Source organism: Larimichthys crocea, chromosome XXII (genome assembly GCF_000972845.2).
Source record: "Larimichthys crocea isolate SSNF chromosome XXII, L_crocea_2.0, whole genome shotgun sequence".
Lineage (NCBI taxonomy): Eukaryota > Metazoa > Chordata > Actinopteri > Sciaenidae > Larimichthys > Larimichthys crocea.
This window is the reverse complement of record NC_040032.1, coordinates 17,798,850-17,826,835: the sequence shown is the minus strand read 5'-3', so window position 1 is coordinate 17,826,835 and position 27,986 is coordinate 17,798,850. Positions and strand designations below refer to the sequence as shown.

The 27,986-nt window shown below is 41.6% G+C and overlaps 4 protein-coding genes across 7 annotated transcripts; 1 reads left to right on the top strand and 3 right to left on the bottom strand.

Moving 5' to 3' along the window:
• Positions 1-4: 4 nt before the first annotated feature.
• prob1 (proline-rich basic protein 1) lies at positions 5-6,101 on the bottom strand. Of its 2 annotated transcripts, none has more exons than XM_019269393.2 (5): positions 5,723-6,101; positions 4,419-4,846; positions 3,469-3,582; positions 3,187-3,394; positions 5-2,949 (listed from the first exon to the last, which is right to left on the bottom strand). In XM_019269393.2, exons 2-5 carry the CDS (start codon positions 4,794-4,796, stop codon positions 1,382-1,384), a joined length of 2,268 nt encoding a protein of 755 aa, XP_019124938.1. In that variant the 5' UTR covers positions 4,797-4,846; positions 5,723-6,101; the 3' UTR covers positions 5-1,381. The 2 variants fall into 2 exon arrangements, with proteins under 2 accessions (XP_019124938.1, XP_010746013.2); XM_010747711.3 differs by having other exon boundaries at positions 3,187-3,382.
• Positions 6,102-8,026: 1,925 nt separating this feature from the next.
• On the bottom strand, positions 8,027-14,541 carry LOC109140923 (NACHT, LRR and PYD domains-containing protein 12). The gene is made up of 6 exons (XM_027273570.1): positions 14,449-14,541; positions 13,720-13,913; positions 12,065-13,372; positions 11,512-11,974; positions 10,119-10,292; positions 8,027-8,349 (listed from the first exon to the last, which is right to left on the bottom strand). Exons 1-6 carry the CDS (start codon positions 14,514-14,516, stop codon positions 8,124-8,126), a joined length of 2,433 nt encoding a protein of 810 aa, XP_027129371.1. The 5' UTR covers positions 14,517-14,541; the 3' UTR covers positions 8,027-8,123.
• A 2,056-nt stretch (positions 14,542-16,597) lies between these two features.
• Positions 16,598-21,906, top strand: mat2b (methionine adenosyltransferase 2 non-catalytic beta subunit methionine). Of its 3 annotated transcripts, none has more exons than XM_027273903.1 (8): positions 16,598-16,708; positions 18,611-18,805; positions 18,996-19,110; positions 19,327-19,479; positions 19,561-19,754; positions 19,862-19,975; positions 20,123-20,303; positions 20,481-21,906. In XM_027273903.1, the coding sequence occupies exons 1-7, from the start codon at positions 16,679-16,681 to the stop codon at positions 20,294-20,296; spliced, it is 975 nt and encodes a 324-aa protein (XP_027129704.1). In that variant the 5' UTR covers positions 16,598-16,678; the 3' UTR covers positions 20,297-20,303; positions 20,481-21,906. The 3 variants fall into 3 exon arrangements, with proteins under 3 accessions (XP_027129704.1, XP_010730130.1, XP_010730131.1); XM_010731829.3 differs by lacking the exon at positions 16,598-16,708 and adding an exon at positions 16,753-17,063; XM_010731828.3 differs by lacking the exon at positions 16,598-16,708 and adding an exon at positions 16,751-17,063 and having other exon boundaries at positions 20,123-21,906.
• Positions 21,907-23,011: 1,105 nt separating this feature from the next.
• Positions 23,012-27,942, bottom strand: riox2 (ribosomal oxygenase 2). Its single transcript, XM_010731827.3, has 10 exons — positions 27,811-27,942; positions 26,489-26,932; positions 26,156-26,275; positions 25,653-25,781; positions 25,328-25,431; positions 24,396-24,498; positions 24,109-24,274; positions 23,924-24,012; positions 23,716-23,826; positions 23,012-23,281 (listed from the first exon to the last, which is right to left on the bottom strand). The coding sequence occupies exons 2-10, from the start codon at positions 26,924-26,926 to the stop codon at positions 23,129-23,131; spliced, it is 1,413 nt and encodes a 470-aa protein (XP_010730129.2). The 5' UTR covers positions 26,927-26,932; positions 27,811-27,942; the 3' UTR covers positions 23,012-23,128.
• Between the last annotated feature and the right edge of the window lie 44 nt (positions 27,943-27,986).

Here is a 27,986-nt window from a genome sequence, read left to right as displayed (position 1 = left end):
CCTGTGACATGACTTTTTTTATTCTTTTTTTATCATATGAAATCATGCTGCATTCACTTACAATCAGAGGAAGTCCAACAAATTGGTCACAAGTTGAATTCACAGATTATATTCATGTATGGAGGTGATGACGAAATGTGGACGGTGTCTAATGTCATTGGGTGAATCAACATGAAACTGAAAATATCTGCATCTTTGATAAAAACAAAACAAAAAAAAAACATAAAGTCTGAAGTTCTGCCTCTGTTACATGGAAACATATTTTCACCATAAACAGGTCTGACTGCTGTGAACCGCTCAGTGTTTTTATGACCTCAGGAAACAACTTCTTACTTTTCATTTATTTTTTATTTTAAACATCGAAACATAAACAGTATTTTTTATTATTACAAGTGCAAAAGGAAACACAAAAAATGAGACAATTGTGCAAAACGTGACCAAACTGTTTTATCGACATGAACAGCATCGCATTTATAATATGTACTGTGTTTATGGATAATTGTGTTCATTGTTTTAGACTCTACACAAAAGAAAATATATATCTAAATATAAGCATAATAGTGCAAGTAATTATTATAGTATCTGTACTTTGTTTTGAAGGTGAAGGATAAATTATTTAAATGAAACTTAAAGCATGAAATCAAACATCTTCAGATTAATAACTTCTGTCAGTGAATATTAAAAACACTTAGGTTCAGTAGAGTCATCAGTTTGTATCAGAAACAGTATGATTTCATCATTTCAGGTTGTAAAGCAGCAACTTCTGTACAAAACTGTGTAAAAAAAATAAAATCAAACAGCCCAAAAACAATCTGAAGTAATTTCATAAACACATTGATAACTAAATTAAACTAAACACACAGTCACAACAAACAGACACAGCTAGCTGCATGTTGCTACATTAGTTCAGGTAGTCATACGGGGTATTGATTATAGTAACTATTTTTTTTAAAGTTGAGGGTCAGATAACGTCAGCTGGTTCTGTTTTAAATCCTCAGATTTGTCTCTGAGGCTCATTTATTTTTTTTGTTTCAGAGGCCAGAAAGTGTTAAACTTTTATACATATAACATATAAAACGATCGTAACAAACATTTGTACAAAGGACTGACGCTGTTGACAACATTAATTCATCATATATCATCACTGAGATTAATATTATAGAGAAATATTAAACAAAACTTGACTTAATTCCTTCAATAACACTTCCTCTCTACAACTCTGACCTTCAGAATAAAACAGAGGCTTTTAAAATGGTAAGAACAATATTAACAGTACTATAATATATAATATAATAAATAAATCTATAACATAATGTTAAGCAAAGATACCAGCTACAATTAAACAAACAACGGTGCATGTCATCATCAGAATGTGATATCATCATGGTGCTGTGTGCGTGAAGTTAACTGAAGGTGTGTGTAAAGTGAAGGGGAGACAGGGGGGGTACAGTGAGGGCATAGCGACCGTTGGCTGCAGCTGCATCACTGACAGGACGGTGGGACCAGGGTTTATCATGGAAGGGGCAAAGGCGGTGGGGTTCGCACAACGCACAGGAAGCACGCCAGTGTTGGGGGTGGAGCTGGCTGCAGGTAGGAACACCTGGACGTACTGTCCGGTTTCTGGATCTAGCAGCATCTTTCTACGAGGCTGTGGGGGTGCGTCCACATAGAAGCACCGCCCACTTTTAGGGTCTAATATTACGTGACAGGGGGCGGGGACACCAAGGAGGGTCCCGGGTGTTGTAGCAGAACCTGTCATGTCAATGAAAAAGTCATTACCCACCTGTGCAGGTAAGAAACTACACAGAAACTGCTGCGGATGTTTCTGTTGCTCATGTTGCTCCTGTATTGCAGATGTCACTGTGTTGCCGTTGCTCTCCTCGTCTCCTGTGGTCCTGGTCTGGTGAGGTGGGCAGGTCTTGATGAAGGGGTCTGGCTGGTTGGAGGTGTTTCCAGTCAACTTCGTCTGATTCTCTTCAGACCTCCTGAGCAGATGGAGGGTGGGAGCAGGTAAGGGCGACTGCAGCTGGGTCTGGATGTAGCTCAAGGGGCTGTGCATGTAGCCGACATTCCCCAAGTGAGGGCGCAGGGTCGGTGGGAAGGTAGGCATGCCAGTGGGGGTGTAGAAACAGGGGTGGAGGATCTGCTGAGAGGAGCTGGGGGCAAATTGAGAAGACACACCCGGTATGGAGCTCTGTTCCTGAGTAGAGTGCAAAGGCTGTGTCCCCATGGGGTGTTGGGAGGTGGCGTAGGGGTGAGGGGGAGGCTGGATGTCTGCAGAGGAGGGGAGTGAGGTACCTGCCTGTTGACTCACACCTTCGGTCGTCTCTAATTGGCTGAGCTCTGACAGGTCACTTCCAGGTACATCTACTTTACTTCTGCTCATTAGTGGCTCGCTGCCTTGTCTCTGCTGTGTGATTGGATGGCTGAATTTATTGTTCTGCTTCCTGTCCTGTGATTGGCTGAGAGATGCAGCTGCCTTGCTGATGTGTCCTCCAGCCTGGCAGCTCTTCTTTGTTTCATCATGACCTTTGACCCCCACAGCCTGCTGGTAGGTAGGGGGCGGACTTTCATCCTGACCAATCACCTTAAAGCTTGTTGACTTGTTGTTGTTCTCAGGTGTACTTTGAGCTGTGGAGAACGAGAGGCTGTAGGTGTTTTTAACTAAACTCCTCATGTCTCTCACCACATGAACTGGAGCTTTAGACACACCTACACCTGTCTTACCTCCTCCCCCTTCCCTCACCCTCTGCTGCTCTACTGGCTGGGGGACGCTCGGTAACACCGCAGGTTTCTTATGCAGGTAGGAGGTTTTAGAGTTGTTCTGCTCTACCTGCATCTTCTTAGACAGAACGCTCTTAATGATGCAGGACGCCATCTTGGCTTTAGTCTCGTCCAAAGAGATGGACTTCTGCAGTCGCTGCCTCGAGTTTCCTCCAACTTGAAATCCTAAAATCAACAAACGGAAGACAAACTGAAATCCTGACGCCCGATCACAACTTCAGATGATGGTGGAAAAATGCTGACATCTAACCTAAACTTTACCTGAATCAGGTGTTAAAGGTCAACTGATCTAAACAACTGTTTCTTTTACAGTTGTCTGTTTACAGGTTAGGGGATGGGTCTTTCTGACAAATACAGGTTAGGGGCAGGTCTTTTCAACAGGTACAGTACAGGTAGTATTACCTTGACTGGCCCCTGCAACCAGGCCCCTGTAAGCACTGTAGCCATCGACATCAGTGCTGCTTGTTGAGTGTGTGTGGAGGGAGGTCGGCATACTGTGCTGCCGTAGCAACAGATCAGGACGGTGGCGGACAGGGGGACAGAGAACCTCATTGGCCGACACCTCACTGTTAGCAACACTCCTTTCAGCAGGTCCATCCTTCGGTATAACCTGGACAGGTAAACAGACAGACAGATGGACAGACAGACAGATTTGGACAGGTGAACAGATAGAAGTCATCGTACCTGCAGTTTCTCAGTTTTCTCCTGGTTAATGATGTTGTCGATGTCTTTCTTCTTTCTCAGTTGAATCTGCCGTTTTGGGACCATCCTTAGACCCTCCCCCTCCGGACCTTTAACCTGTACAACAGGTAACAGGTAAACATAGAATATGATCAATGATTAAATCAGTTTTAAAAAAAAATGTAACACTAATTTGCATGCGAAACATTTAATTTTTATATATCTGTCACTTCTGTGCCATTTGCAGGTAAAGATTTGTAAATATATAACACAGAAACATTACAGTCCATCAGAACCAATCTCACGCCACTGTACAGGTATTTCCTATCTGCGGCTGACCTCATCAATAAGGTCCAGGACCACCACTGACTGTTATGACACATTTGTGAACCCTCCTCATCTAACTTATCACTACACATTGACATATGGTTTATGTCTGTCTCTTTGTGCTCTTTATTCAAAATTAGTACATTTCATTCTTGTTTTTAGTCATCGTTCAGCTGTTTATACCATATTATATAAGTTGTACGTGTTTATAGTGTTGTATATATGAATGGTTATTTCCATGATGTTGTGTCAGCCCTGTGACGGACGACCAATGTCAGCTAGGATCGGTTCCAGCATCCTGTGACCCTGATAAGGATAAACGGTTATGTTGTGTTGCAGCACAACATTGAGAACACACAATCTAAATTATTCTGAAGCACACAAAATAGGTTTTAGCAACATAATTATAATTTCTTTGTTTTCAAAATTATTTATAAAAAATAAGTTTCTGACCAGTGAAACACTGAGAGCTGTTGTCAGGATATGTTTCTGAGCCTTCTCTCAACACTTTTTTCTGAATTTTTATTTTATTTTACTTAAAGAACCTGAATTTGCCTTATCCAAATATCTGATTTCATGTTACTTCCACCTGAGCTGGAGATTTAAACACATCACAAAAATCTCACCAGTGTTTCCACGGTAATGTCGACACACTTAAAGATGCTATCTGGATCTGACTCTTCATCGTCTGATTGGAGTATGACGGATGGAGAGAAGTGTAGGGAAAGATCCTCCTCTGACCAGTCACTGATGCTCCCCTCTTCCTCCTCATCCTCCTCTTTTTCATCTTCCTCAGCGCAACAGTTGGAGGAGACGTCCAGGTAATTTGCCTCAGACTGGCCTGTACAGGTGAACTCAGAGCTCTTCTCAGCAGGAACTAGTGAACACGGTAGAGGGATTTGTGTCTCAGTGTTACGATGTGGCAGCAGGTCGACTTCAGGGCAGCGGTGGGTGCTGAGGAAGAACGTCCTCTCTCCTCTTCCTCCGCTCGGTCCGGTGCTCATAGTGTATAGTTTTTGTTTGATTCAAGCGGTTTATGACGTCTGATCTGTGACTAATGTAACACGAAAACATAAAATGACAGATTTTTACTTTTAAAAATCAGCTGTTTACAGTCCAGAGTTTCTATTTTACATGTTGGTGACGTGACAGAAAGTTTTACAAATAAACAGGAACATGGAAATGACTACATGCATTTAATGACTGAAAAAACAAAACTGTTGGTGAAGAAGTCAGTACGTTCATGCCTTCTCTATCCTCGCCTCTCAAAGTCAGGTTTACCTGAACCTTTAAAGTTCTGTTTACATTAATGAAATTAAATACAGTTGACAAAGTGCAGAATCCATCTGCATGCAGATGATGCAGTTATTAACTACTCAGATATCTACTACTCGTGACATCCAAAATGAATTATCATGTGATGTTTTGTGGGACTTGTGTGAGTTTGAGTTAGCCTCACATTGTCCTCTTCAGACAACCTTGGAATTTTTAGGGAATCTGTAGATTTTATTGAGCTCTCATGCTTCACACAGCGAGCTCTACAGGATTTTCAATGAATGGTGATGACATTTTCCAAGAGAACTGATTGGTCAGTAGGCAGTGCTTTTATAAGAGTTGATTTAGTATTTTAAATGTAACCTGCCCCGGGACATAGTTGTATATAGTTATATATAGTTAACAGTATATGTTTTCTAGTGTCAAGTTGTGTCACAGCTGTGACTCAACATAAATTTAAAAAATACTAAAAAAATTAATAAAAAGTTAAAGTTATGAAATGAAACTTTAGAATAAATGTGTAAACAGTTTTGCTTAGTAATTTATTTTGTTTTTTCAACAAAACAAAAAAAATAAAAATAATAATCATCAGCAAATTCAATCAATAAAAGCAGAAAGGATAAAAGAAATCAGATTATTTTAAACTCGCTCTTACCTCTGAAGATTCTCAGTCAGTATCAGGATTTGGTTAAGAATCAGGTGATCCTGCTTCTGGTTCCTGGCTGAGATTCGTGGAGTATAAGATTAGGTCTAGTTTCTAGATTCTCTGGTTGTGCCAGTGAATAAAATCCAACTTTAAAAAAACATTTTGGAGGACGTTTTGGTCTCCGAGCAGTCTGTGTATAATCCTGTTTGTATAAATTTAAACTTGGTTCAACACCGGCTCAATGTTGGGGTGATCGACACCGTCTGTCCTGCTGAAGAGAGAGAGAGAACTTGAGTGTTGGTGACAGACTTCAGGCTCAGAGTGAAGACCGCTGAGAGACGTAGAGATAAACACTGAGAGAGAAGGAATGGTCGAGACACATACTGATAAACACTGAGAGAGAGTGAGTCGTATCAGCCGGCAGGTTTCTATTTTAGGAGGTGATTGACAGACAAGGCTGCAGCTCACCCCACGCCCCCTCACTTTCACTGTGTGTGTGAAAGAGAGTGTGTTGTGTGTGTGTGCACTCACCAACCTATCAAAGTGTGGACTTGGGCGTCGTTACACACACACCAACAGTGGACTTGAAAATTAACGGGACATTTTTAGGTCCCCTCTCGGACATGCCTTAGATCAGCCTAAAATCATGTCTAACATGCTCTGGTAAGGTTTATTAATTTTTTAAAATTTATTTATTTAATTTTTAGTGTTTAAGTACCTTCTCATGACTGCCTCTACTGGCTGGAACAATGAATTTCAACGACCCATTACACACATGTCGCTTTTCACACTCCTCATTATATGAATGGCTTGAAGTCCCAGGGAGCCTTTCAGACTGTGGATGGGCCATTAAACAGGCCACTGAGTGAAGAGACCAATGTCTTGAAACATGACTTGTTATATTTTTGTTACATAAAGGTTCAGCTTTAGTTGGTTTCAAGCTTGACACTGTATTAAAATAAAGGGCAACCCAGAATGCAAGAGAGAAATTAGAATTTATAATCAAATAACAGAAAAAACAACAACAATGGGATAAGATAAAAATAAAATGGTCAAAGGACCTTTTCTATGGCCTTTCTTTATTTTAGATTTGCTCAGTCCCTAAATATCCCCTACTATATAATAACACTATAACACTAAGATGTAATTGTGAGCAATTGTTTTACATAACAACAGTTCAACACAATGTAACAAAACAATTCTCTACTAAATATTCTCTTCAAAGTGATCTGTTATTATATTTTTTTGTATCATAAAGGCTGAACTTTAGTTTTTGGCTGATACATAATGACAAATCAAATCAAATGAAATTTTATTTGTATAGCTTAAAGTCAAAAAGTACATTACTACTGCTACTAGTAGTACACACTAGATATCATTACAGAACATGACACCTGAGTGTGAAAGTTATTGAATAACTGTTGTCAATATTTTTTACACATTTATTTGTACATCGTTTGACATTGTGTGGAGCTGATCTCAGAACAGTTCATACTGCAGCGCTGACAGTCATCTCCACTTGTTGTGATTCCTCTGTTAGTCTCTGCTGGATGAAGCTCTCCTCTCCTCTCCACCTCCCAGGAACATGGCCCAGTCAGAGCTGATGCTGCTGCTTCAACCTCTCTGGATCATCAGGACTCAGCTGATCCTCTCCCACAACACAAACACCTTTCTCATCACTTACACTCTCACAGAGATCACCATCGTCTGATGAGAGAAGAAGAAAGAGAGCAGAAGTCATGAATCAGTGTTTACAGAGACTCCCTTCATCAGCTGTCACTCAGTGATGCAGCACAGTATAAAGACCAGCAGTGACTTCAGTCCTGTTCAGATCACAAGTGGAGCAGCTGTGTAGCATAGCCAGTGAAGCTCATAGACCTGCATCAAGTCTGTTGACTCTCCCTGAACGCATCATCGCTGCAGAAACAGAAAGACGTTCACTGCTCACTTTCATTTTCAGCTGTGGTTTCTTGACTTCAGGTTCTGCTCTGTACAAAGACCACATGGTCACTAAATGTAATGGTGGTTCTTTGCAGGCTTCAATCAGACCGAGAGCTGTGACAAAGATGAACTCATCAGTTCTTTAGTGTTGAAATGAGAGAACAAACACTTTGAGATCAGATCTGATGAATGAGGACCACTGGCTCTGTACATCTTGTAATGCTGTCAGCTGTAATCAACTTTATTTCCTGTAGACATGAACACAACAACAACAGTCATCGTCACATCACAGCATCACAAGCTTCTGGCTCCTCTGATTGGCTGACTGTTCTCTCTCTCTCTCTGTCTTTTTATCCAATCCTGAAGCCTGTCACCGTTCTGCTCTCACAGCTTCACTAAAGAAAGCAGCCGCTGAGAAGGTCAGAGGTTTACAGGAAAAACTGGATCTGTACTTTGATACTAACTGTGTTTAGTACAATACTGCTGAGACCAACATGGACTGACTGCAAGCCTCTACTGACCTCAGAGTCTGCAGACTGCAGTGTGGACTCTCCACAAGATCAGAGAGCAGCTTCACTCCTGAATACTGCGGGTTGTTTCTTCTCAGGTCCAGCTCTGTCAGATGGGAGGGGTTAGACTTCAGAGCCATGGCCAGAAAAGCACAGCTGATCTCTGACAAACTGCAGCCCCTCAATCTAAATAAAGAATACATGATGTAACTTTAGAAGACAATGTTCCTGCTTGAAACAGATTATTGATTAATTTAGTGTATTTATGTATTTTTATTCTCATTTATTTCAACAGGAACATGATGTGAAACTGAAGATAAAAAGTTGAAGAGATTCACAGTGAATTATCCAGTGTAGATTTTTCTTGTTATATTTAGGTTTGAAATGTGCAGCTCAACATTGCTCTGTCAGTCAATGGACTAAACCACAGAAGAAGAAAATAGACTTTAGCATTCAGATACTCAGTGTGGATCAGTATAATATCAGCCTGATGGCTCCAGTTTAGTGTCACCACATCTTTCGCATCATATTAATCTCAGCACAGAAGTAAAAAATGGTGCCTGACCTCAAAGTCTTCAGTCTACAGTGTGGACTCTCCAGAAAATCACATAGCAGCTTCACTCCTGAATCCTGCAGCATGTTGAAGCTCAGGTCAAGCTCTGTCAGATGGGAGGGGTTGGACTTCAGAGCTGAGGCCAGAGAAGTACAGCTGATCTTCGACAAATTGCACTTCATCAGTCTGAATGAAGAATAAATGATGTTGATAAAAATCCATTTATAATCCAATCAGATGTGTTCAGGTTTGACATGTGCAGCTCAACATTACTATGTGCTAACCAATGAGCCTTTCTCTAAAATGAGTAGAGTGACTTTGTCATTGTGTTATTGTGGATCATCATAATGTCAGCCTTCCACACACATCATCCAAACGTCAGCACAACATTCAGACAACCATTCATGTCAACAAAGATTAATAACATACTGCTGATCTCAGTTAAGTCTGGAATTAGAGGATCAAATCAAATCAGACATGTTGGACTAGAAACAGTTTATTATTTATTCCATGACCTTCTGACTGTGTTTGGTATCTTAGTAGGTAAATGTCATTCAAAAGAGAGGTCTACACTTGTTCAAGTGTGTCTTCAAACAGCAGCCACAAGAGTTATTGGTGGCAGTCATCATTCCTCCTGTCAATACTAAGTGTGAAGTGCTCTCCTCCAACACAACTACAATCAAACAGGTGTCTACCATGTTAAAGAATATTTAGGACCAAATTCCCTCTTTGAGTTACTATTCCTCCACTGCAGCTCAACATGGACAAACTGTCAAATTCATAAACTTTTAAGGATCTCAAGGACTCATGGGAACCATGTTACAACAGAGAGTCCTTTTTCTTTTGCAGCTTATTTTTAAAAATCCTCAAACAGTCCTTGAATCCTTTTTTGTTGTGACGTTTTGGCCTGTTAGGTTGCTGTTTATAACTCTGAGCTCTGGTTTAATTAATGCACACCACACCACACCACAGCAGCTGTGAGGATTGTCTGTAGCAATCATATCAGCTTCTGATATCATGAAGATCATCACAGTTCATCACTTTACCTTTATTAAACTTCACTGCATTCATTCATTCATCTTTCTTTTCTTTTTCTAACCTGTCTCTTTCTTGGTTTACACAGAAGCTCAAACTCTCTGCAGCCTGTTTTTATCTGCTAACATCAGATTTTCAAGAACCCATCACACACTCTACAGCCTCATCAGCACTGAAGTCATCTTCACTGACTGATTGACCACAATGTGAGTCTGTGGAAGCTCAAAAACTGTCAAACATTTGTTTTCTGGACTTTTTGTTACTCTAACAACTGTTCAGCATTTCATGAAAACCAAAACATGCCAAACATCAGTCAAGGATTTGAATATGTACTAACAACTACATGAAGTACAGGCAGTGAACTGACCTCAGAGTGTCCAGTTTACAGTTTGGACTCTCCAGTCCAGCAGACAGCATCTTCACTTTTGAATCATTTAGGTCATTTTTGCTCAGGTCCAGCACTGTCAGATGGGAAGGGTTAGACTTCAGAGCTGAGGCCACAACTTCACACTGAGTCTCTGAGAGTTCACAGTTAGAAAGTCTGTGATGAAACATATATTACAAAATATGTTATTATGAAAAAGGACACTTTATATTTACTCCATGCATTTGATGTCAGAACAGTTTGATATATTCTGTTTTGATGAACATTTACTCTTCACATCAGTGGTTCAGCTCATCTTATCTCATTGTGTTTGACATGAAATTCTCTCTCACACCTGCAGACTTTTAATCTTTGTTTTGCTTTAATCTTGCAGATGAAGGGAGAGAAAATTAGTAAATTTAGTTACATTTAGTCTTCCATAATATCCACAGTCTATCAGTGTGATCTGATCCCAGGTCTGCACAAAGTTAGGATGAGGCTAACTCAGTGAACAGTTACAGTTGGGAAAGATGATCTCTCTTTGCTCCATACCTGCTGCTTTAGGTTCACGCCCATAAGTGGGAAAATTCAGTGACTGCTGCCAAACAGGACAGAAATTAAACACACAATATCACAATGTCATTAGAAAAATGTTATCATTATAGCAGCAATAAAAACATAATATTGACCTTTGATGTGTATAAGGTCTCTATAAAAGTCTCAATTCTACCATTGTGTCTTTATGTATTCATCAGACCTCTGTTATTGGTGGAAGCTGTGCATTTCCTGCTACTTCTCTTCTTGACACCAACAAGAGAGAAAACACCTAAGTTTGTTTCTGTTAGTAACAGTATATAAGAAAGACTTCAAAACAAGATTGTGTAACACAACTTGAATTCATGAGCAATAAATTGCACCATTGCTCGGTTCAACACACTCAGGATATTTGAGGGGACAAAAAGAGACAGTTTACAATGGCTAATGTTAGTTCATGTTAGCAGACTTTAGATAAATACAGTATCTTTCTTTAAGAGTGGAGTGTGGCATGCCCTAACACCCCCCTTGTTCACTATGAACTGACTCCAAAACCAATAAAAAAAAAAACTAATAGGAATAACAAACGATTGTTAAAAATAAACAGAATATCTGTGTTGATGAACTTTGCAACTTTAAACACAACCAACTGAAAAATCTACATTTGTGCACTTACTTGCACAAATGAATTTGAAACGGCTCTGGAATATTTGTGAAAAAACACAGCTGACATATAATTTTTGTTAAAAAAAACAAGATGAACACTATTTTAATAATGAGAATAATTTAATATTGTGTATATCAGGAAAAACTTAATGACTAATCTAGACTGATTTATAATGGTAATCACATCTGGACTTACTCAGCCTTTCTGCAGTTCCTCACAGCTGGAATCAGTCTCAGTCGTCCTTCCCATGATGTGTTGTACTTCTTCAGGTCCAACTCATCCAGCACCTCATCTGACATCTGCAGCATGTAGGCCAGAGCTGAGCAGTGGATCTCAGAAAGTTTTTTCTCTGATCTGTTCTCTGACTTCAGGAACTCTTGGATCTCCTGATGGACTGAGTCATCGTTCATCTCCATCAGACAGTGGAAGATGTTGATGCTTCGGTCAGGAGAGATATCACCACTGTTCATCTCCTTCAGGTTGTTGATGGCTCTCTGGATGCTCCTTGAACTGGTCTTTGTCTGACCCAGCAGGCCCCCTAAGAGTCTCTGGTTGGACTCCAGAGAGAGGCCATGAAGGAAGTGAACAAACAGGTCCAGATGACCATTTTTACTTTGTAGAGATTTCTTCATGGCTTTCTTCAGGAATACATCCAAAGGTGGGTCATGACTATCTGAAAAACTAAAAAACTGAGAGATCTTCTCTAGGAGAGACTTTGGTTTTGAGTCACTCTGTTTGTAGTCTTTCCCCAGGAAGTCCTCCAGTACCTCTGTCTTCTTGTTTGTGTAACAGTTGAACAGGTAGACTGCAGCCAGAAACTCCTGAATGCTCAGATGAACAAAGCTGTAGACTGTTTTCTGGAAGATCACACTCTCTCTTTTGAAGATCTCTGTACAAACTCCTGAGTACACCGAGGCCTCTGTGACATCTAGACCACACTGCTCCAGGTCTTCTTGGTAGAACATGATGTTTCCTTTCTCCAGCTGTTCAAACGCTAGCCTCCCCAGCTTCAGAAGAACTTCCCTGTCAGCCTCCGTCAGCTCCTGTGGACTTGTCTCATGTCCTTCATCGTACTTTTTCTTCTTCCTCTTTGTCTGAATCAGCAGGAAGTGTGAGTACAGGTCAGTCAGAGTCTTGGGCAGCTCTCCTCTCTGGTCTGTGGTCAACATGTGGTCCAGAACTGTAGCAGTGATCCAGCAGAAGACTGGAATCAGACACATGATGTGGAGGCTCCTGGAGGTCTTGATGTGTGAGATGATTCTGCTGGACAGATCTTCATCACTGACTCTCCTCCTGAAGTACTCCTCCTTCTGAGCGTCAGTGAAGCCTCGTACTTCTGTTACCCTGTCAACACATGAAGGAGGGATCTGATTGGCTGCTGCAGGTCGGGAAGTTATCCAGATGAGAGCCGAGGGAAGCAGATTCCCCTTGATGAGGTTTGTCAACAGCACGTTGACTGATGACTCCTGTGTGACATCAGACACGACCTCTTTGTTCTTGAAATCCGGTGAAAGTCTGCTTTCATCCAGGCCATCAAAGATGAACAGAAGTTTACAGACAGTGAGGTTCTCTGCTGTGACCTTCTGTAATGTTGGATGGAAAACATGGAGCAGTGTGAGAAGACTGAACTGCTCATCTTTGATCAAGTTCAGCTCCCTGAATGAGAGCAGAACCACCAAACTGACATCTTGGTTCTCCGAGCCCTCTGCCCAGTCCAGAGTGAACTTCAGCACTGAGAAGGTTTTTCCAATGCCAGCAACACCGTTCGTCAGAACGACTCTTATGTGTCTCTGTTGGTCAGGTAAGGCTTTAAAGATGTCATGGCATTTGATCGGAGTGTCATTGAGGGTCTTCTTCTTGGAAGTGGTTCCAAGCTGCCTCACTTCATGTTGGGTATGAACCTCTTCACTCTGTCCCTCTGTGATGTAGAGCTCAGTGTAGATCCTGCTGAGGAGGATTCCACTTCCTGTTTCATCACTTCCTTCAGTCACACATTCACATCTCGTCTTCAGACTGATCTTATGTTCATCTAAAACCTCCTGCAGACCACCACTCACTAAGAAAGAGAGAAAAGTTTGAGACAAAACAAAGAAAAAATGTCAATTAGCTGATTACCACAACAGTGGAACGAGCTCCTTACTGATGTCAGGACAGCAGAAACTCATCAACACATGTTCACCCTGAAAACTCACAAACTAACTGTAGCACTTGAAGCCGTTCATTGATAAAGTTGATGCACCTGCATGATTCCTGCAGTTTTGGGGTTGTTTCCACATGGTTGAATTCACTTATTGTAAGTCTCTAAATTAACATAATGTCATGAAGTGCAGCAGGTTACATTTTAAAGATGGACAGTCTTACTTTGTACAATGCTGGTCTGACTGGCTGTCTGCAGTCCATGTCTTGTTCTGGATCTGTCTCCACACTGGGGACAGGAGGAGTCTCCTGATGAAGCAGACTGGTCCCAGTATGAGGTGATGCAGTGACTGCAGAACCAGTGTCCACAGCTGGTAGAGACTGGATCCTTCAGGACGTCCTGACACAAAACACAGCAGGATGGCTGCTCCTCCACAGGAACATGACTCCTCTTCCTCCCTCTGTGAAGACATTTCTTTATCACTCAAATGATTTGTTGATTGTTGGTGACAAATATCAAGATTTGAATGGCACTGTCTCGAAGCTCAGATGTTTACAGAGAAGAGTAAAAGTGTTGTTACTTTTCTGTTTGAATTCAGCTTTCAGTCTGTGATGAAGATGATTGTTCCTTTTATTTCAACTCTCCTGCTTTCATGAACATTAATTAACAGCTTTTCCTGTCTGTCTGTCTGTCTGTCTAATTAAACATTCAGTCATCTGCCTGTAGTTTGTTATTCATACAAACTCAGCACTTCCTGCAGCTCTTTTCACAGTAAAAGCCTTCCATTAACGAGAGCTGATGATGGAAAATGGATCTTAGAAAGTGAAACAGTGAAGGACTCACTGTTTCACTTTCTAAGATCCATTTTAGTTTGAAACAGTATCTGCACTAAAAGTTCTGCATCATGAATATAATGCATCACCTTTGAGCAGTTTGTCTTCATCCTCTATGTATCATCTTCATCAGGTCAGTCTACAGTAAAAACAGTGTCTTACTTTGTGTCTGAAGGTCCAGATTCATCACTGAAGGCTGGAGGATAACCTCTGGACCGATCACTCTTCATAGACAGACAGCTGGATCCTGGAGACTCTGCTGTGTCCTCCTCTTCCTTCACACAGTCACTCATCTTTATGTCTTCATGTCTATATCTGTATGAACACTGAGAGCAACATGTAACCAGATTCAAATTCCCTGTGTGTGTATTTCACCGAGTGGTGTGAGTCGTCCTTTCTTAATATTAATATGTCTTAAACTACACAGATGTTGATTGATTTTAGAAAGAATCCCTCTGCCCTCTCTTCAGTCGTCATAGATCAGGTCAAGCTGTTGAGATAATAAAACGATACAACTACCTCAGCACCATGATTGATGACCAACTGACCTTTGAGCCACAAGTTGGCAGTAGCATTTATTTATTTTATCATTTACTGTTTTTTATTTCTGTGTGTGTGTGTGTGTGTACACATATATATGGCCAATAAAGTGATTCTGATCTTCTGGACTTCAGTCTGAGAAGATAAACTCAGGACAAAAGAAGCTTGTTCAAGAATCACAAACAAGACTGACACACTCCTCAGTTGCCCGGTCATGCCTTACCTAACTCAACATGTCACTCAACTCCTGACACAAGCTGTGGTCATCTCCATACTAGATTACTGTACCGTCCTCCTGACGGGCCTCCAAGCCTGCACAGTGAAACCCCTCAAGATGATTGAGAACGTGGCGGCTCGCCTGCTCTTCAACATGTCACCCCACTACTCATGGAGCTCCACTGTCTACCTGTAGCAGTCCACATTAAATTCAAATCTCTAATGCTGACTACGAAGTAGTCTCTGGTTCTGCACCCACCTACTTAAACATTCTCATACAGACATATGTTACCTCACAACTGTTGCTTTCCTCATATGAACGACGCCAGTCTCTGCCACCCGTACGCTCAGGACAATCCAAACTTTTCTCGTCTGTTGTTCTCTACCAGTTCCTACCAGATCAGGGGAGTCCCTCTCTACCTTTACAAACTTCCACACCTTGATCATTCCCTTCCCTCCCTAGCTCCTCCTTTCTCCATTTACAGGAAATCAGGTCACTTTATCTACCTTGTGTGTGTGTGTGTGTGTGTGTGCGTGTGTGCATGTGTGTGTGTGTGCGTGCGTGTGTGCATGTGTGTGTGTGTGTGTGTGTGTGTGTGTGTGTGTGTGTGTGCTTACAGTAAATCCTCCAAGTTAAAAGCCCCCTCACCTGTCCACCTGTGTCTCATCATGACAACACTGAGGTGAGCAGCTGCTGCACATCTTCTACTGTAGAGTCACTGCACGTCTACTGCAGAGCCACTGCATATCTACAGCAAGGTCATTGCACATCAACAGCAGAGTCACTGCACATCTACTGCAGAGCCACTGCACATCTACAGCAAGGTCAGTGCACATCTACAGCAGAATCACTGCACATCTTCAGCTGTAAAGTCACTGCATATCTTCTTTTGTAAGGTCACTGCACATCTACAACAAACTTGCTGCACACTTATTGCAGGGTCACAGCACATCTACAGCAGTGACTGAACATCTACTGCAGAGTCACTGTACATTTTCTATTGCAAGGTCACTGCACATCCACAAGAAACTTGCTGCACACCTATTGCAGGGTCACTGCATCTCTACTGCAGAGCCACTGCACATCTACAGCAAGGTCATTGCACATCTACAACAAAGTTGCTGTGCACCTATTGCAGGGTCACTGCACATATTCTACAGCAGTCACTGCACATCTACAGCAGAGTTTCACGTGTACCACAGATTCACTGCACCTACTTTCCTGAAGTCATTACACATCTACTGGAGAGGCACATATCCTGCTCTAGAGTTACTGCACATCTACAGCAGTCACTGCATGTCTTAGGTTTAGGGTAAGTTAGTTGGTCAGGTTAATTAGGGTTAGTTAGTTGGGTTATTTAGCACACCCTTGGCTTTCTATTACCTAACTGTGTTATTGTCTGTCTCTGTTATTCATGTATATTTCTTTCTTGATGTTTTCTTCAGTCCTTCCTCTTCCTCAGTGATCTCTCGACTTAATTGCTTAACTGTCTTTGTCTCATATTGTCTGTGCTGCAGCAGAAGTCTCACTCCGCTCCGGCAGGAGGCGGTAAAGCAGCAGTCTTATTGTTAAAAGAGGAAGAAGAGACGGGCTCTGCTGCTGTACTGGACTGGACTGGACTGTGAGCTGGATGAGATGCCTGGATTTGAGTTCAGAGGTTCAGAGGTAAATGCACAGTTTGTGTTTTTAGCAGTTTTCCTGGTGTCTTGGTGTTAGATCAGGTCTCAGATCAGTTTTAGTTTCAGTCGGTTCAGAGCCAAACCGAGCTCCTGATCTGAAGCCTGCATAACCAGCCAGAGCCGCAGCGACAGCTGCTTTACGGCAAACAGCTGATGGGCGTGAGGCGGAAGAGGAAGAAGAGAAAACAAACTGCGCATCAGAAAATAAGAGAGGCGCTGAGTGATCGATATTTATCAGTAATAAATATCAGAAACATATCCGATCAGGGCGAGGAGAGATGAGTCGCGCAGGCGCAGAACTGAGGATTATCTTCAGCCCGGGCCGCGTGCAGCTAGTTCAGGTAAACATTCACCTGTAAGCAGCTAACGGGGCTAACGGCTAACAGGTGCTCCTGGAGCAGGTCCTGGAACAGGTCCTGGAGCAGGTCCTGGAACTGTCCTGGAGTCTGTTTGTAGATTTTATTTACCAGCATGAAGATTTTTAAAAATCTGCTGGAGAAATGCCGAATCAATTATTGATTGACCAATGTTTATTTCTAGTTTTAGAAAGAAAAAACAAAGATCTCTGGTTAGTTTATTATTATTATTATTATTATTATTATTATTATTGTTGTTGTTGTGGAGTAATTGTTGAAGTCAAAGGTCAATAGTGAGGTCAGGAAGGAAGAAAGTGTTCAGGAGCCTCTGATGTCTTATGCTGTATTATTTATTGACGCTTGATCAAGAGAAATAGAGACACTCTCAAAGTTCATCAGAAGTGCCTGGTCGTCTCACATTCTGCCCAACTCATCCTGGTGGATCGACTTTAAACCCAAAGATAACAACACAAATACTACACGCCAGAATAAGAGAATGTTTTTACCCATGGAGGTCTTAGTGTCAGCATATTCTAGTCTGGAGAGACAGATGTCTGTTTACGCAGATTGGAACGTCAACGGCAAACTATCTATTATGTCTAGGAAGGCAGCAATAGGTCTCTTTGACCCTGGCCACCACAGTGTTGAGAGAGACTGGCACCTACTGGTCTCAATCAAAGCCAAACAACTAATACTGCAGAGGACCTCAAGGCCCACACGTGACCTTGTGTAACCTACGGATAGAAAATTCTATAACTATTATTATTTATTTATTTATTTATTGTTGCTGACGTTATGCATTCCAGATGTTTACAGACGGACAGACAGGTGCAGATGGACTGAGAGACGATGGACTAAGATCTGATCTGTGATCAGCTGTTACAGTTGAATTTAATTCAAAATCATATTATGGTTATGATGATGATGATGATTATTTCAGGAAGGTTTTTAAGCCCCTAAAGTCTCAAATAGTGCTACTTTTTAATCTTGTGTGCACAAGTTTGTTATTTTCTTGTACGCACAAGTTAACTTACTATAATTTCATATGCTGCTCTAACAGCCACCATATAATGGAGAAGACTCGGCTAATAAAGTTTTATTTTCACCTCAGAATGTCATATCACGAGATGAAGGAGTGTTTGATGGTGGTTTTAAAAAGTATATGACTGGAAATCTTAGCAAAGCCTCACTTACTGACAGTTAGTTTTGTTGATGAGAACAATAAAAGTGCAGGCCACTACACACTTAAATATGTGCTGTACTTCTTGACAGCTGTAATGTGAAAAATAAAATCTTTAGCCCTCAATCTGAACTCTCTGTCAGTTGCAACAGGAACCCAACATGAAAGACGTCATGAAATTGCTTAAACATTGCACTGGGCAATGAAATGCTCTGAAAGTGTGAATTTCAACATCTTTATAGTTTCTTTCTTTGTTTTGTTTTTTATCTTGTGTGCACAGGATAAAAAAAATTGCTTAAATAGTTTTGGGCTCCGTAGGAAGTAAATGTCAGACTGTACTGTTTTACTCCAGGAGGAAGCAATGGGCCCGGCTCCGAGGGTCCTGGTTACCGGAGCAACAGGTCTTCTAGGTCGAGCCGTTTGCAGAGAGTTTCAGAACAACGGCTGGATGGTTATCGGGACCGGATACAGGAGAGCCAGGCCTCGCCTCCTACGCTGTGACCTCACAGACGAGGACGCCGTCAAAGGACTACTGCAAGAGTATAAGGTACTGCAGTCAGTACTACAACTGTACTGCACAGTGAGCCAGTTTCAGGCTTAAATATGTTAATTATTTTAAATAAATAATTTTCTACACTGAGTCTGGTTCAGGTCCATAGACATAAACACTGTATATCTTTAGTTATAGGCTGAACTTCAGGTGATGATCTGAATCCTGAGTGTTCACTGTGTTTCAGCCTGACGTGATCGTCCACTGTGCAGCTGAGAGACGTCCAGATGTTGTGGAGAGACACACTGAAGCAGCTGTCAATCTCAACGTGCACGCCACGAGCACGCTCGCCAAGGAGGCAGGTGAGCAAACATCTGTCGTCGTCATGTTCCCCTCATTTACATGTTGACATCTTTTATCGTCATCAAGATCGTTTTGTCTCACAGTCCTTATAGTATTTATAATATTGATATATTGTTAATGCAGTGCATTCTTCCTCTAAATCAGCAGTGACTGTGTTTATTTATCTGTGTTGTATGCTTGGCTGATGATGAGGATCATGTTCTTTATGTTTACAGCTGCCAACAGAGCGCTCTTCCTCTACATCAGCAGTGACTACGTGTTTGATGGGAGGAATCCTCCGTATGGAGAAGACGACAGTCCGAATCCTCTGAACGTTTATGGACGCAGCAAACTGGAGGGAGAGAGAGAGACACTGAGACACTGTCCAGGTACCTGTCTGTCTGTCTTTCACTTGTCTGTGTGGTGGAGAACCGGGGAGTCTGTGTCTCACCTGTCTGTCTGTCTCTCAGGTGCGGTAGTGCTACGGGTGCCGGTTTTGTTCGGAGAGGTGGAGTCTGTGTCTGAGAGCGCTGTGACATCACTGTGGCTCAAAGTCCAGGAGGCGACGGAGACCTGCACTCTGGATCACTGCCAGCAGAGGTTCCCCACTGACACCCGGGACGTCGCTGCTGTCTGCAGGAAGCTCTCCGAAAGAGGCAGACAGGTGCATAACTGTGTGACTAGGAGAGAGAGACAGGCACCTGTCAGTGTCAGTGACTCTGTCTCTCATATCTTTGCCTGTCTCATCCCCTGTCTGCCTGTCTCTTCCAGGACCCGTCTATCAAAGGAATCTTTCACTTTTCAGCTAAAGAGCAGATGACTAAATATGAGATGGCTGTCGCCATGGCTCAGGCCTTCAACCTGCCGTCCAACCACCTCATACCTGTAAATATATATCAATATATTAATCAGTTATATTATATTAAATCAATTCTCTGCAGCTGAATACATACAGTCCTTATTTTCTATGGTATTAAGTATTTGTAGTATTAGTAGTATGTGGTATTAAATCACCTGTCTGTCTATCTGCAGCTGACGGAGCAGCTGGCGGCATCGACTCTTCGTCCAATGAACAGTCAGTTGAACTGTTCTCGTCTGGAGTTGCTGAATCTGAGCGTTGAGCCACGACCATTCGCCACCGCCATCACTGACTGTCTGTGGCCGTTCACACCTGACAAACGCTGGAGACAGACCGTCTTCCACTGAAACACAGGCAGGTACACACGCGCAGACAGGTAGACGTTTCAGACTCCGCCCCCAGCAGACTGATTACATCATTGTAAATGAAGGTGTTGAACCAATGGAGAGGCTCTAATAGAAACCCAAGTGAATCCTCTGAGTCAGCTGTATGATGATGTGTTCTCATCATCTCATACATTTATGTCAGCAGGTGTCTCTCAGGTAAATCCAGCACCTGAAGTGGACCAAATGAAAACACACTTACTGTTCGCCTGTTGATTGACCGCTGTAATAGAACATGACCAACTCTGGGTGGAGCCTGAGATGAGACGCATCATGTGACAAAAAGCGAGACAGGTACGACTGAGAGACAGACAGGTGGACTGCCAAACATGCTGCTGATGCTGATTTATTTAAACATATTCACAACATATCTACAATATATTCACGATATATCTACAATGTATTTACAACATATTGCCAATATATTGTAAATATTTCTGCGATATAATGTATACCTCCAATATATTTACGATGCATTTACAATATTTTTTACAATATATTCACAATATATTGACAGTATATCTACAATATGTTTACAATATATTCATGATATATCTACAGTATATTTACAATATATTGAAAACATTTCCACAATATATTCATGATATATTAACATGTTTATAATATATCTACAGTATATTTGCTATATTCCCGATACATTCATGGTATATTTACAATATATCTAAAATATATTTACAACATATTCACAATATATTTACAATGTATCTACAATGTTCACAGTATATTAACAATGTGTTGACAATATATTTCCAGTTTGCTCATGATATATTTACAATATATTCACAATATATGTATGTAGTGATTTGTCATTAAACCCTGAGCTCTGTCTGCAGGTTCAAATTATTAGATTACTGTTGTAATCTCACTGGTGTTACAAACTGGAGTCATTCCTGTCCCATCTCCATACAATGTGAACAAACTGAGACCAACTGAATATACAAATATACAGTATAAACGTCACTGTGTGCATGAAGTCTTTATATATTTGTTTAGTTTTGGTCTGAATTACGTCATCATTCAAAATAAAATCATTTTTGTGACTGGGTGCAATACTAAGATAGCAGTAGCTATAATTGGCAGCAGTTTACTGTCTGTACTCTCAGTACTGTACTAAGAGTTGAGGCATAGCAGCCCGGAGGACATCAGAGTGACACCACAAAACATTTTCTCCATATAATCTGATCCAGTTTTTCTAAAATCAGCTAAATAGTTATTATAGTTGGTGTGTGAACAGGCGTACAGGGCACAAATAAAATGACAGAGATACCATTTACCTGATTACACATTAGTGTAGCATCATAGTAATTTAAAATGTTATTTATGTTAGTAAAAATTGCACAATGTTGCGTTAACTACTGATTTATTTTTCAAAACAAAAGTCTGTTATTATGTAGATAAAGAACTGGTTCAAATCTACAGAGGACAAACTGCTGTTTTCAGGATGACATTTAATTTAAAGTCTGAGAATTAGACTTGTATTGTACGTGATTCTACTTGTTGTTGGCTGTTTGTTGATGTAAATGACGTTCACATTAAACACTCAAAATACTCAATCTGACTTTGTGTTTTGATAAGGCTAGCAGCAGACGGAAAGACACCGATCAGGCTGCTGTCCCAATTTTTGTGAATCGTGTTGATCGCATCAAATTCAACATGGACCTATCATTTTCCAAAATGAATGAAACGTCTCAGTTTCAATGTTTGATAAGTTGCCTTTGTATGGAGAGTGTTGACACAATGTGATTTCTGTCCAGTGCTCTGAATGTAATAGTGAAGAAATTCAGCATGGCCAATAGAAGGGAAAGAAAACCCTGTTGAGGTATCTCCTGACTGTTACTGCCAGGCATATCAGTTAGTGCATGTGACACTTTGGGACACACTTTCTCCAGTCTGTCAAAATCACAAAAGCCACTAGATGATGCTGTAGCTACCCCTCCTCCACAGGATACTACTTGATAGTCGAGGCAACCACATTGTTTGTTATAGGCTAGTTAGGTGTTTGCCACGCAACACCAATGCCAACCACATCGCCTCCAATGGAAACCGCTCGTGTAGAGCTTTTTTTCTGGTCTCGCAAACAGAGCCTAAAGTGCGGCTACCCTGAATTCATCAGCAGGTTGAATTTCTGTGATGCACAGACCACAATGGTTATTAAGATGTTTGCTTTTGAACTTCCACAGAAAAAACAGCCTTGCAAATCAGCCCTTGGAAAGGAGGTAGAATCCTCCAAGCATAATGCTTTTCTAAACCAAGAAGTTCAGACAGCTATTACGAAAGCCACGCACTACTTAGAGATCAGACCTCTGGTCACACAAGGAGGGATTGTTGACTTTTAGATAGGATGATGTAGCCCCATCAGTCATTCAGTCATGTGCTTCTGATTAATCCGAATTCACACTCCTCCCTTAATTAATTTTCCCTCCAACTGGGATGGGAACAACTGCCAACTGACCCCAAGTCCTTGGTAGTGACGTCCATTCGTCAACCTCCACAGAGAAACAGATAACAGCTACTTGGCTTCCCATCTCCCTGATACAGACGTTATGAAGACATGTAGTTTATCCTCTAGCGCAGTGATTCTCAACTGGTGGGTCGCGGACCCGTTCTCAGTGGGTCGCGGGCCTTTGCCTGGGTAAAAAAACACAGCGTCGACGAATCTGTGAAAGAGTTTATTATGTTGATACAAGTAACAACAGCAAATGAACCAGAGCAAGCCCCAATAAACTGCTGCTATTTAATTAAATACTTCACATAGTGATATTTGATGTTGCGGTTCTATACTACAACTAACAGGCTCTCACTCCAGAGAGCCAGAACCAGACTGAGTTTGTCCTCCTGTGTGGGTAGCTGGAGCTCGTCCACAGCCAGCTGCTCTACCTGCTGGAGCTGTCGCAGGGCCTGGAGGTGGGACAGAGGAAACTGCAGGCCCTGCAGAGACAAAGACACATGGAAATGCGTGTGAATGACCAGGGACAGACACATCACATACATAAAAGATTGTGCACTATTCCTGTTCAAACTGCCAGCTGAGCAGTCTGAACCTGCTTCTCCAAAAAGTGACTTGGATCTTGTACTCTTGCCGTCATATTAATACAAAATCAGAAGCCGCTAGCCATGCTCAGCATTTTATACATGCAACTGAGCATAATTCATATTGTTTATCCACTCATTTGTTCATGTTTTTTCCTTTTAAATTTGTCACCTGTCACAGAAAAACTGTTTCAGAGACTTACGGTTCAAAAGTTATGTCACCACTGAGGAACATATTTGAATTGGGAAAGTTAGACATGAGCTTTATCCTTTTAAAAAGAACAGTAAAAATACTGCATCCTGTCTGCACCACAAGCACATCAGCATCTTACCCTGGAGATGTCTTGTTCCTCCTCTTCGTCAGGACTTTCACCCATCATGTGGCTCTCCCTTTGGTTCTTTAAAGAATGTAAGACAAAGACGACGAGCTCCGTGGACTCATCCTGAAACACACGGACACAGCTGAGCACTTCACTGAATGTTTGTCAGGATATCTAAACCAACCTGCACTTCATTCAAGGCCAGCAAACTTGGACTTACTGTTCTCTCTTGGCTGGGCTCCACTGTTATTACCATATGTTCTTTAAGCCTCAAAGACACCATGTCCTCCAAGGCAGGAATCTTTCCAGCTGTGACGCGCACACGCACAAAATTGCAAAGTAAATTATATTATTGTGCCCTCCGTACATGTTTTAACACATACAAGTGACCACAAACAAGCTCACATGGTGTAAGCAGCTCCTGCTGGCTGTATGGTGGCAGTCTGTTCATGATGAAGTCTCTCTTCATGTGAGCGGAGCGGACTTCCTGCATCCCTGTTTCCATTTTATCAGCCAGAGATCTGAGACTAGCTGCTAGCTGTCTGCTGGTGTCCAGGCCTTCACTGCTGCCCTACACACACACACAAAAACACAGCCGACAGATCATAACGTGCTGCCTGATCTGAACCTTTCTAACTAAACAAGATGTGCATGTTGTAGTTGTGCCACAGTAATAATACAAACAGTTTTACCAGTAAGAGTCTCCTTGGCATGCCCGCTCTCAGTCCGACTTCAGTCCTGCTGCTGTCAAACATCAAGCTGGGAAATACGTCCAATAACAAATCTCCCCATGACCTGAGGTGAGGACAGATAGAGAACAGTGAATAGAAGAGCACACAGCCACATCACAACTGCGTGATAGTACAACTTAATATGATGTAGCGTAGTGACATGTACAAGTACAAAAGACCATGCCTGACCATACCCAAGTTGTGCAGCTATGCATTCCTAATTCCAAAATATACACCGATCAGCCATAACATGACGACCACCTGCCTAATATTGTGTAGGTCCCCTTTTGCCGTCAAAACAGCCCTGACCCATCGAGGCATGGACGCCACTAGACCTCTGAAGGTGTGCCAAGTATCTGGCACCAAGTCAAAGTAGCATCTACATGAATGGCAAGACCCAAGGCATCCCAGCATCACACTGTCATCCCCAGTCATCTAGCCATCAGAATTTGGCTTGCCCATTTTTCCTGCTTCTAACACATCAACGTTGAGACTCTACAGTGTGTTCTTTTGATCTTAGTTGTGTGATTCAAAGTAGATGTCTCTTAATTATTTGACCCCCTGTCTGGATACTCTGGCAAAATCTAGTCCATCTAAACAAAGATCACAGACACTCAAAGCAAAGACTTACAGTGTGTCAACATTGCAGGCGTTTCAGTAGCAAAACTCACTTGACTGGTGCTATAAGCATAAACCTGACCCGTCTTATTGTGCTTTTCCTCCTGTTTTACATGCATGATTACAGTGATTGTGTGTTGGGCTTCCAACAAGCTGGAAACCTACACTGAGTACTGTGCCTGAAAGCATCCTGTGCAGACACAGACAGAGGGAGTGAAGCTGCTGCTGCTCTGCTAACATGCTGCTTTCACAACAATAAAGAGGAGCTGCCGTACGTTCTCTGGTAAGTGCTGAGAGTCAGGTGGGTGGAGTGGTCCACTCCTGCCGGAGTCATCGCTTGATGGATGGTTCCTCGGGGAAAGTACAGAAGATCTCCTGTCTGTGGAGAGAAAAGATGATTCACTCATTCAAAAAATATATAATTTTATATATAAAAATTAATGTTTGACAAAATATTTGCCTCATGTTTTGGTCTAACCTGACAATTTAAAAAGGTTACAGCAGTTATTTTTTATCTGTGTAAAAAAAAAAAAAAAAAGGCCATTGTTGAATAAAAGAAGAAAACATTAACAGGTAATTACACATTTTAGGGTGCTGTACCTTCAGTACAATATCATGTGTTGGACTGCCGATCCTCTCCTCTGACTCCAGGCTATACTCTGACGCCAGGGGAACAGTAGGTTTGTAGAGACGCCAACGTTTCTCCCCCTCCAGCTGCAGAATAAACACCTAGGCAAAGAGCACCATCAGCATAAGGGGAAAAAAAGTTAGCGAGCACTAAATGTTCTGATATGAGAAAGTCTGGGACATTAAATCCCTAAGGTTGGTGTAGAGTGGCACCACTCTCATCACTCATGGATGGATAGATTGACTTTATCTCCATCTGAACACGCTCTGTTATTTGACCAGTATCGTCATGTAGGGGATGTGAGCTGTTGTTCATTATGTTATGAAGTTTATGGAGCATCCTTCTCAACAACCAGCTCCAGAGCATGAAATATGAAACATACTGTACATTTTTAAATGCTGGTTGTAAAGTGTTTATTTGTGAATATTTTGTGAAATAAGGGTTTGTTGAGTCCAGTCCAGTCTTTGATTCTTACCTCAACATCATCATAGTGAGGTGGAAGGCCCTGGGACTCCTGTGGTGTGATGTAGACGTTGGAGCCCACCAAGGCTCCAAAGAAACACTCCAGCTTCTCCTGGATCCTCCAGAGCTCATCCTGACGAGACACAAGAAAAACTACATGAGAGCTGCTCCTTACAAACGTCCACTCAACTGTCTGATATATATATATTTTCTGATTTCATCTAGCTCTTGTTCCTGAATGCACTTACTGTGTATTTGCCTGTAAGATAGCAGCAGTAGTAGATATTCTAATTAATCGATTTGCAGTAGCATCATTTGTCAAACAAAGCTGAAGCAGAACTCTCACCTTGAACCTCTGTGGCTGGTGGAACTGGATGGTGGCTTTATTCTGAACGAAGGTCTTATTGAGAACGCTGCTCTTAACGTGCCCCTCCTTGTTGAGCACTTTTTTCTTGCCGTTGATGCAGCGAACCACGTTGACGTCCCTGTAGTATTCCAGACCCTGAGAACAGAGGCTCTGCAGGTCGGACAGCTGGAACAAAGACTGGTAGTAGGAGGCTATACTGGGATCAGACCTCTGCAGATGGAGGGGTTTCTTCTCCCAGTACTCCCTGAAGAACTGCTCTGTCTTCATGGGCTGAATGAGGCTCTCGAACAGGCTGTCAGGGCTGTCGAAGCACAGAGGGGATGGAGTGTCACTCTGCGTCAGCTTGCTCTGTTTAGGAGGGAGCTGGTCATCTTGGCTGCTGCGCCTCTTCACATTTGAGGCACGTTTCTTTGGCATTTTAATCTGCGGAAAAATTCAAAGAAGATCTTTACTAAAATAAGGTTAAATATTGGACTGTTACATCGGAGTCTTCCTGCTATGATTCTGACTGCTAGTGAACAAACATGGACACAAACAATGACATTTTAGAACATTTTTATACATTTTTGTTAATTTTCTTTTTAACTTTCCTTACAGTTGTTTTAGCTTCTTTTGGCCTCACTACCACACTTTGGTTTAACTTTTAGACATGTAACATTTATCCTGTTTAAACAGCAGGGGGTTTTAAATGTCTAAAATGGTGTTGCTAACAGACTTTTATTTAGACCTACTCCGGCTTGACAGTGTCACTTTTATGCTGACATTCACAGCTCTGCATGTAAAACATAATTTGACCTATATGCTCATTTTCTTGGAAGATTTGCCGAGTGTTAAGTTAGTCAACAAAACGTCACAAAAAACAGACTATAACCAAACAACAACAACAACAACAACAAAAAAGTCACATTTGCAAACTACTACGAGGAAATATTATATTTTTCGTCAACGAATAAGTGATAAACATGAGAAATAAACTGGAGCAATATAACCCAGGATAATTTCAGAATAAGCAAAGCAATCTTTACACATCGTTCGGGCTTAACTTAAATAAACATACTACAGAATAAACCATATCATTGTACATGCACACGACAGTGCAGATAAGGAGTATTTAGTATTTAGTCAGAAATATTTAAAGCTGACATGCAGAGCTGCACATGACTCTTGACGCACAGTAACAGCTGAACTTTATCACTGCTGACAGCAGCCCGGCTCACAGTAACAGTGTACATGCTGTCACAGACTTTAATAAGCACTCCACACACATAAATAATAATAATAATAAACACACACTCACTCACCTTTACAGCAGCGTTTCAGGTGCACCACACACTACAACCACGTGTTGTGTTTCCTTGAATATGTCCGACTGGAAACGTAGTGAACGAGCTCACTGAGTGTCCGTTAGTGCACGCCCCTGTGTGACGTAATTCATAAACATTGTATAATCACCTGAAAATAAGGAGCTTAATCTTTT

Excerpts from the sequence above, each read along its gene's own strand:
- prob1 (XM_019269393.2), bottom strand. The coding sequence starts at position 4,796 with ATGAGCACCGGACCGAGCGGAGGAAGAGGAGAGAGGACGTTCTTCCTC. Across the intron at positions 3,395-3,468 it reads AGAAAACTGAGAAACTGCAG|GTTATACCGAAGGATGGACC; the intron begins GTACGATGACTT and ends TTACCTGTCCAG. Across the intron at positions 2,950-3,186 it reads GGTTGCAGGGGCCAGTCAAG|GATTTCAAGTTGGAGGAAAC; the intron begins GTAATACTACCT and ends TGTTGATTTTAG.
- LOC109140923 (XM_027273570.1), bottom strand. The coding sequence starts at position 14,516 with ATGAAGAGTGATCGGTCCAGAGGTTATCCTCCAGCCTTCAGTGATGAA. Across the intron at positions 11,975-12,064 it reads GGTACTGGAGGACTTCCTGG|CTTTGGATGTATTCCTGAAG; the intron begins GGAAAGACTACA and ends GTCATGACCCAC. Across the intron at positions 8,350-10,118 it reads TGTAAACTGGACACTCTGAG|ATTGAGGGGCTGCAGTTTGT; the intron begins GTCAGTTCACTG and ends TTCTTTATTTAG.
- mat2b (XM_010731828.3), top strand. The coding sequence starts at position 17,001 with ATGAGTCGCGCAGGCGCAGAACTGAGGATTATCTTCAGCCCGGGCCGC. Across the intron at positions 19,111-19,326 it reads CACGCTCGCCAAGGAGGCAG|CTGCCAACAGAGCGCTCTTC; the intron begins GTGAGCAAACAT and ends TTATGTTTACAG. Across the intron at positions 19,976-20,122 it reads CGTCCAACCACCTCATACCT|CTGACGGAGCAGCTGGCGGC; the intron begins GTAAATATATAT and ends GTCTATCTGCAG.
- riox2 (XM_010731827.3), bottom strand. The coding sequence starts at position 26,926 with ATGCCAAAGAAACGTGCCTCAAATGTGAAGAGGCGCAGCAGCCAAGAT. Across the intron at positions 26,276-26,488 it reads ACCAGCCACAGAGGTTCAAG|GATGAGCTCTGGAGGATCCA; the intron begins GTGAGAGTTCTG and ends GTGTCTCGTCAG. Across the intron at positions 25,782-26,155 it reads CTCACTATGATGATGTTGAG|GTGTTTATTCTGCAGCTGGA; the intron begins GTAAGAATCAAA and ends CTCTTTGCCTAG.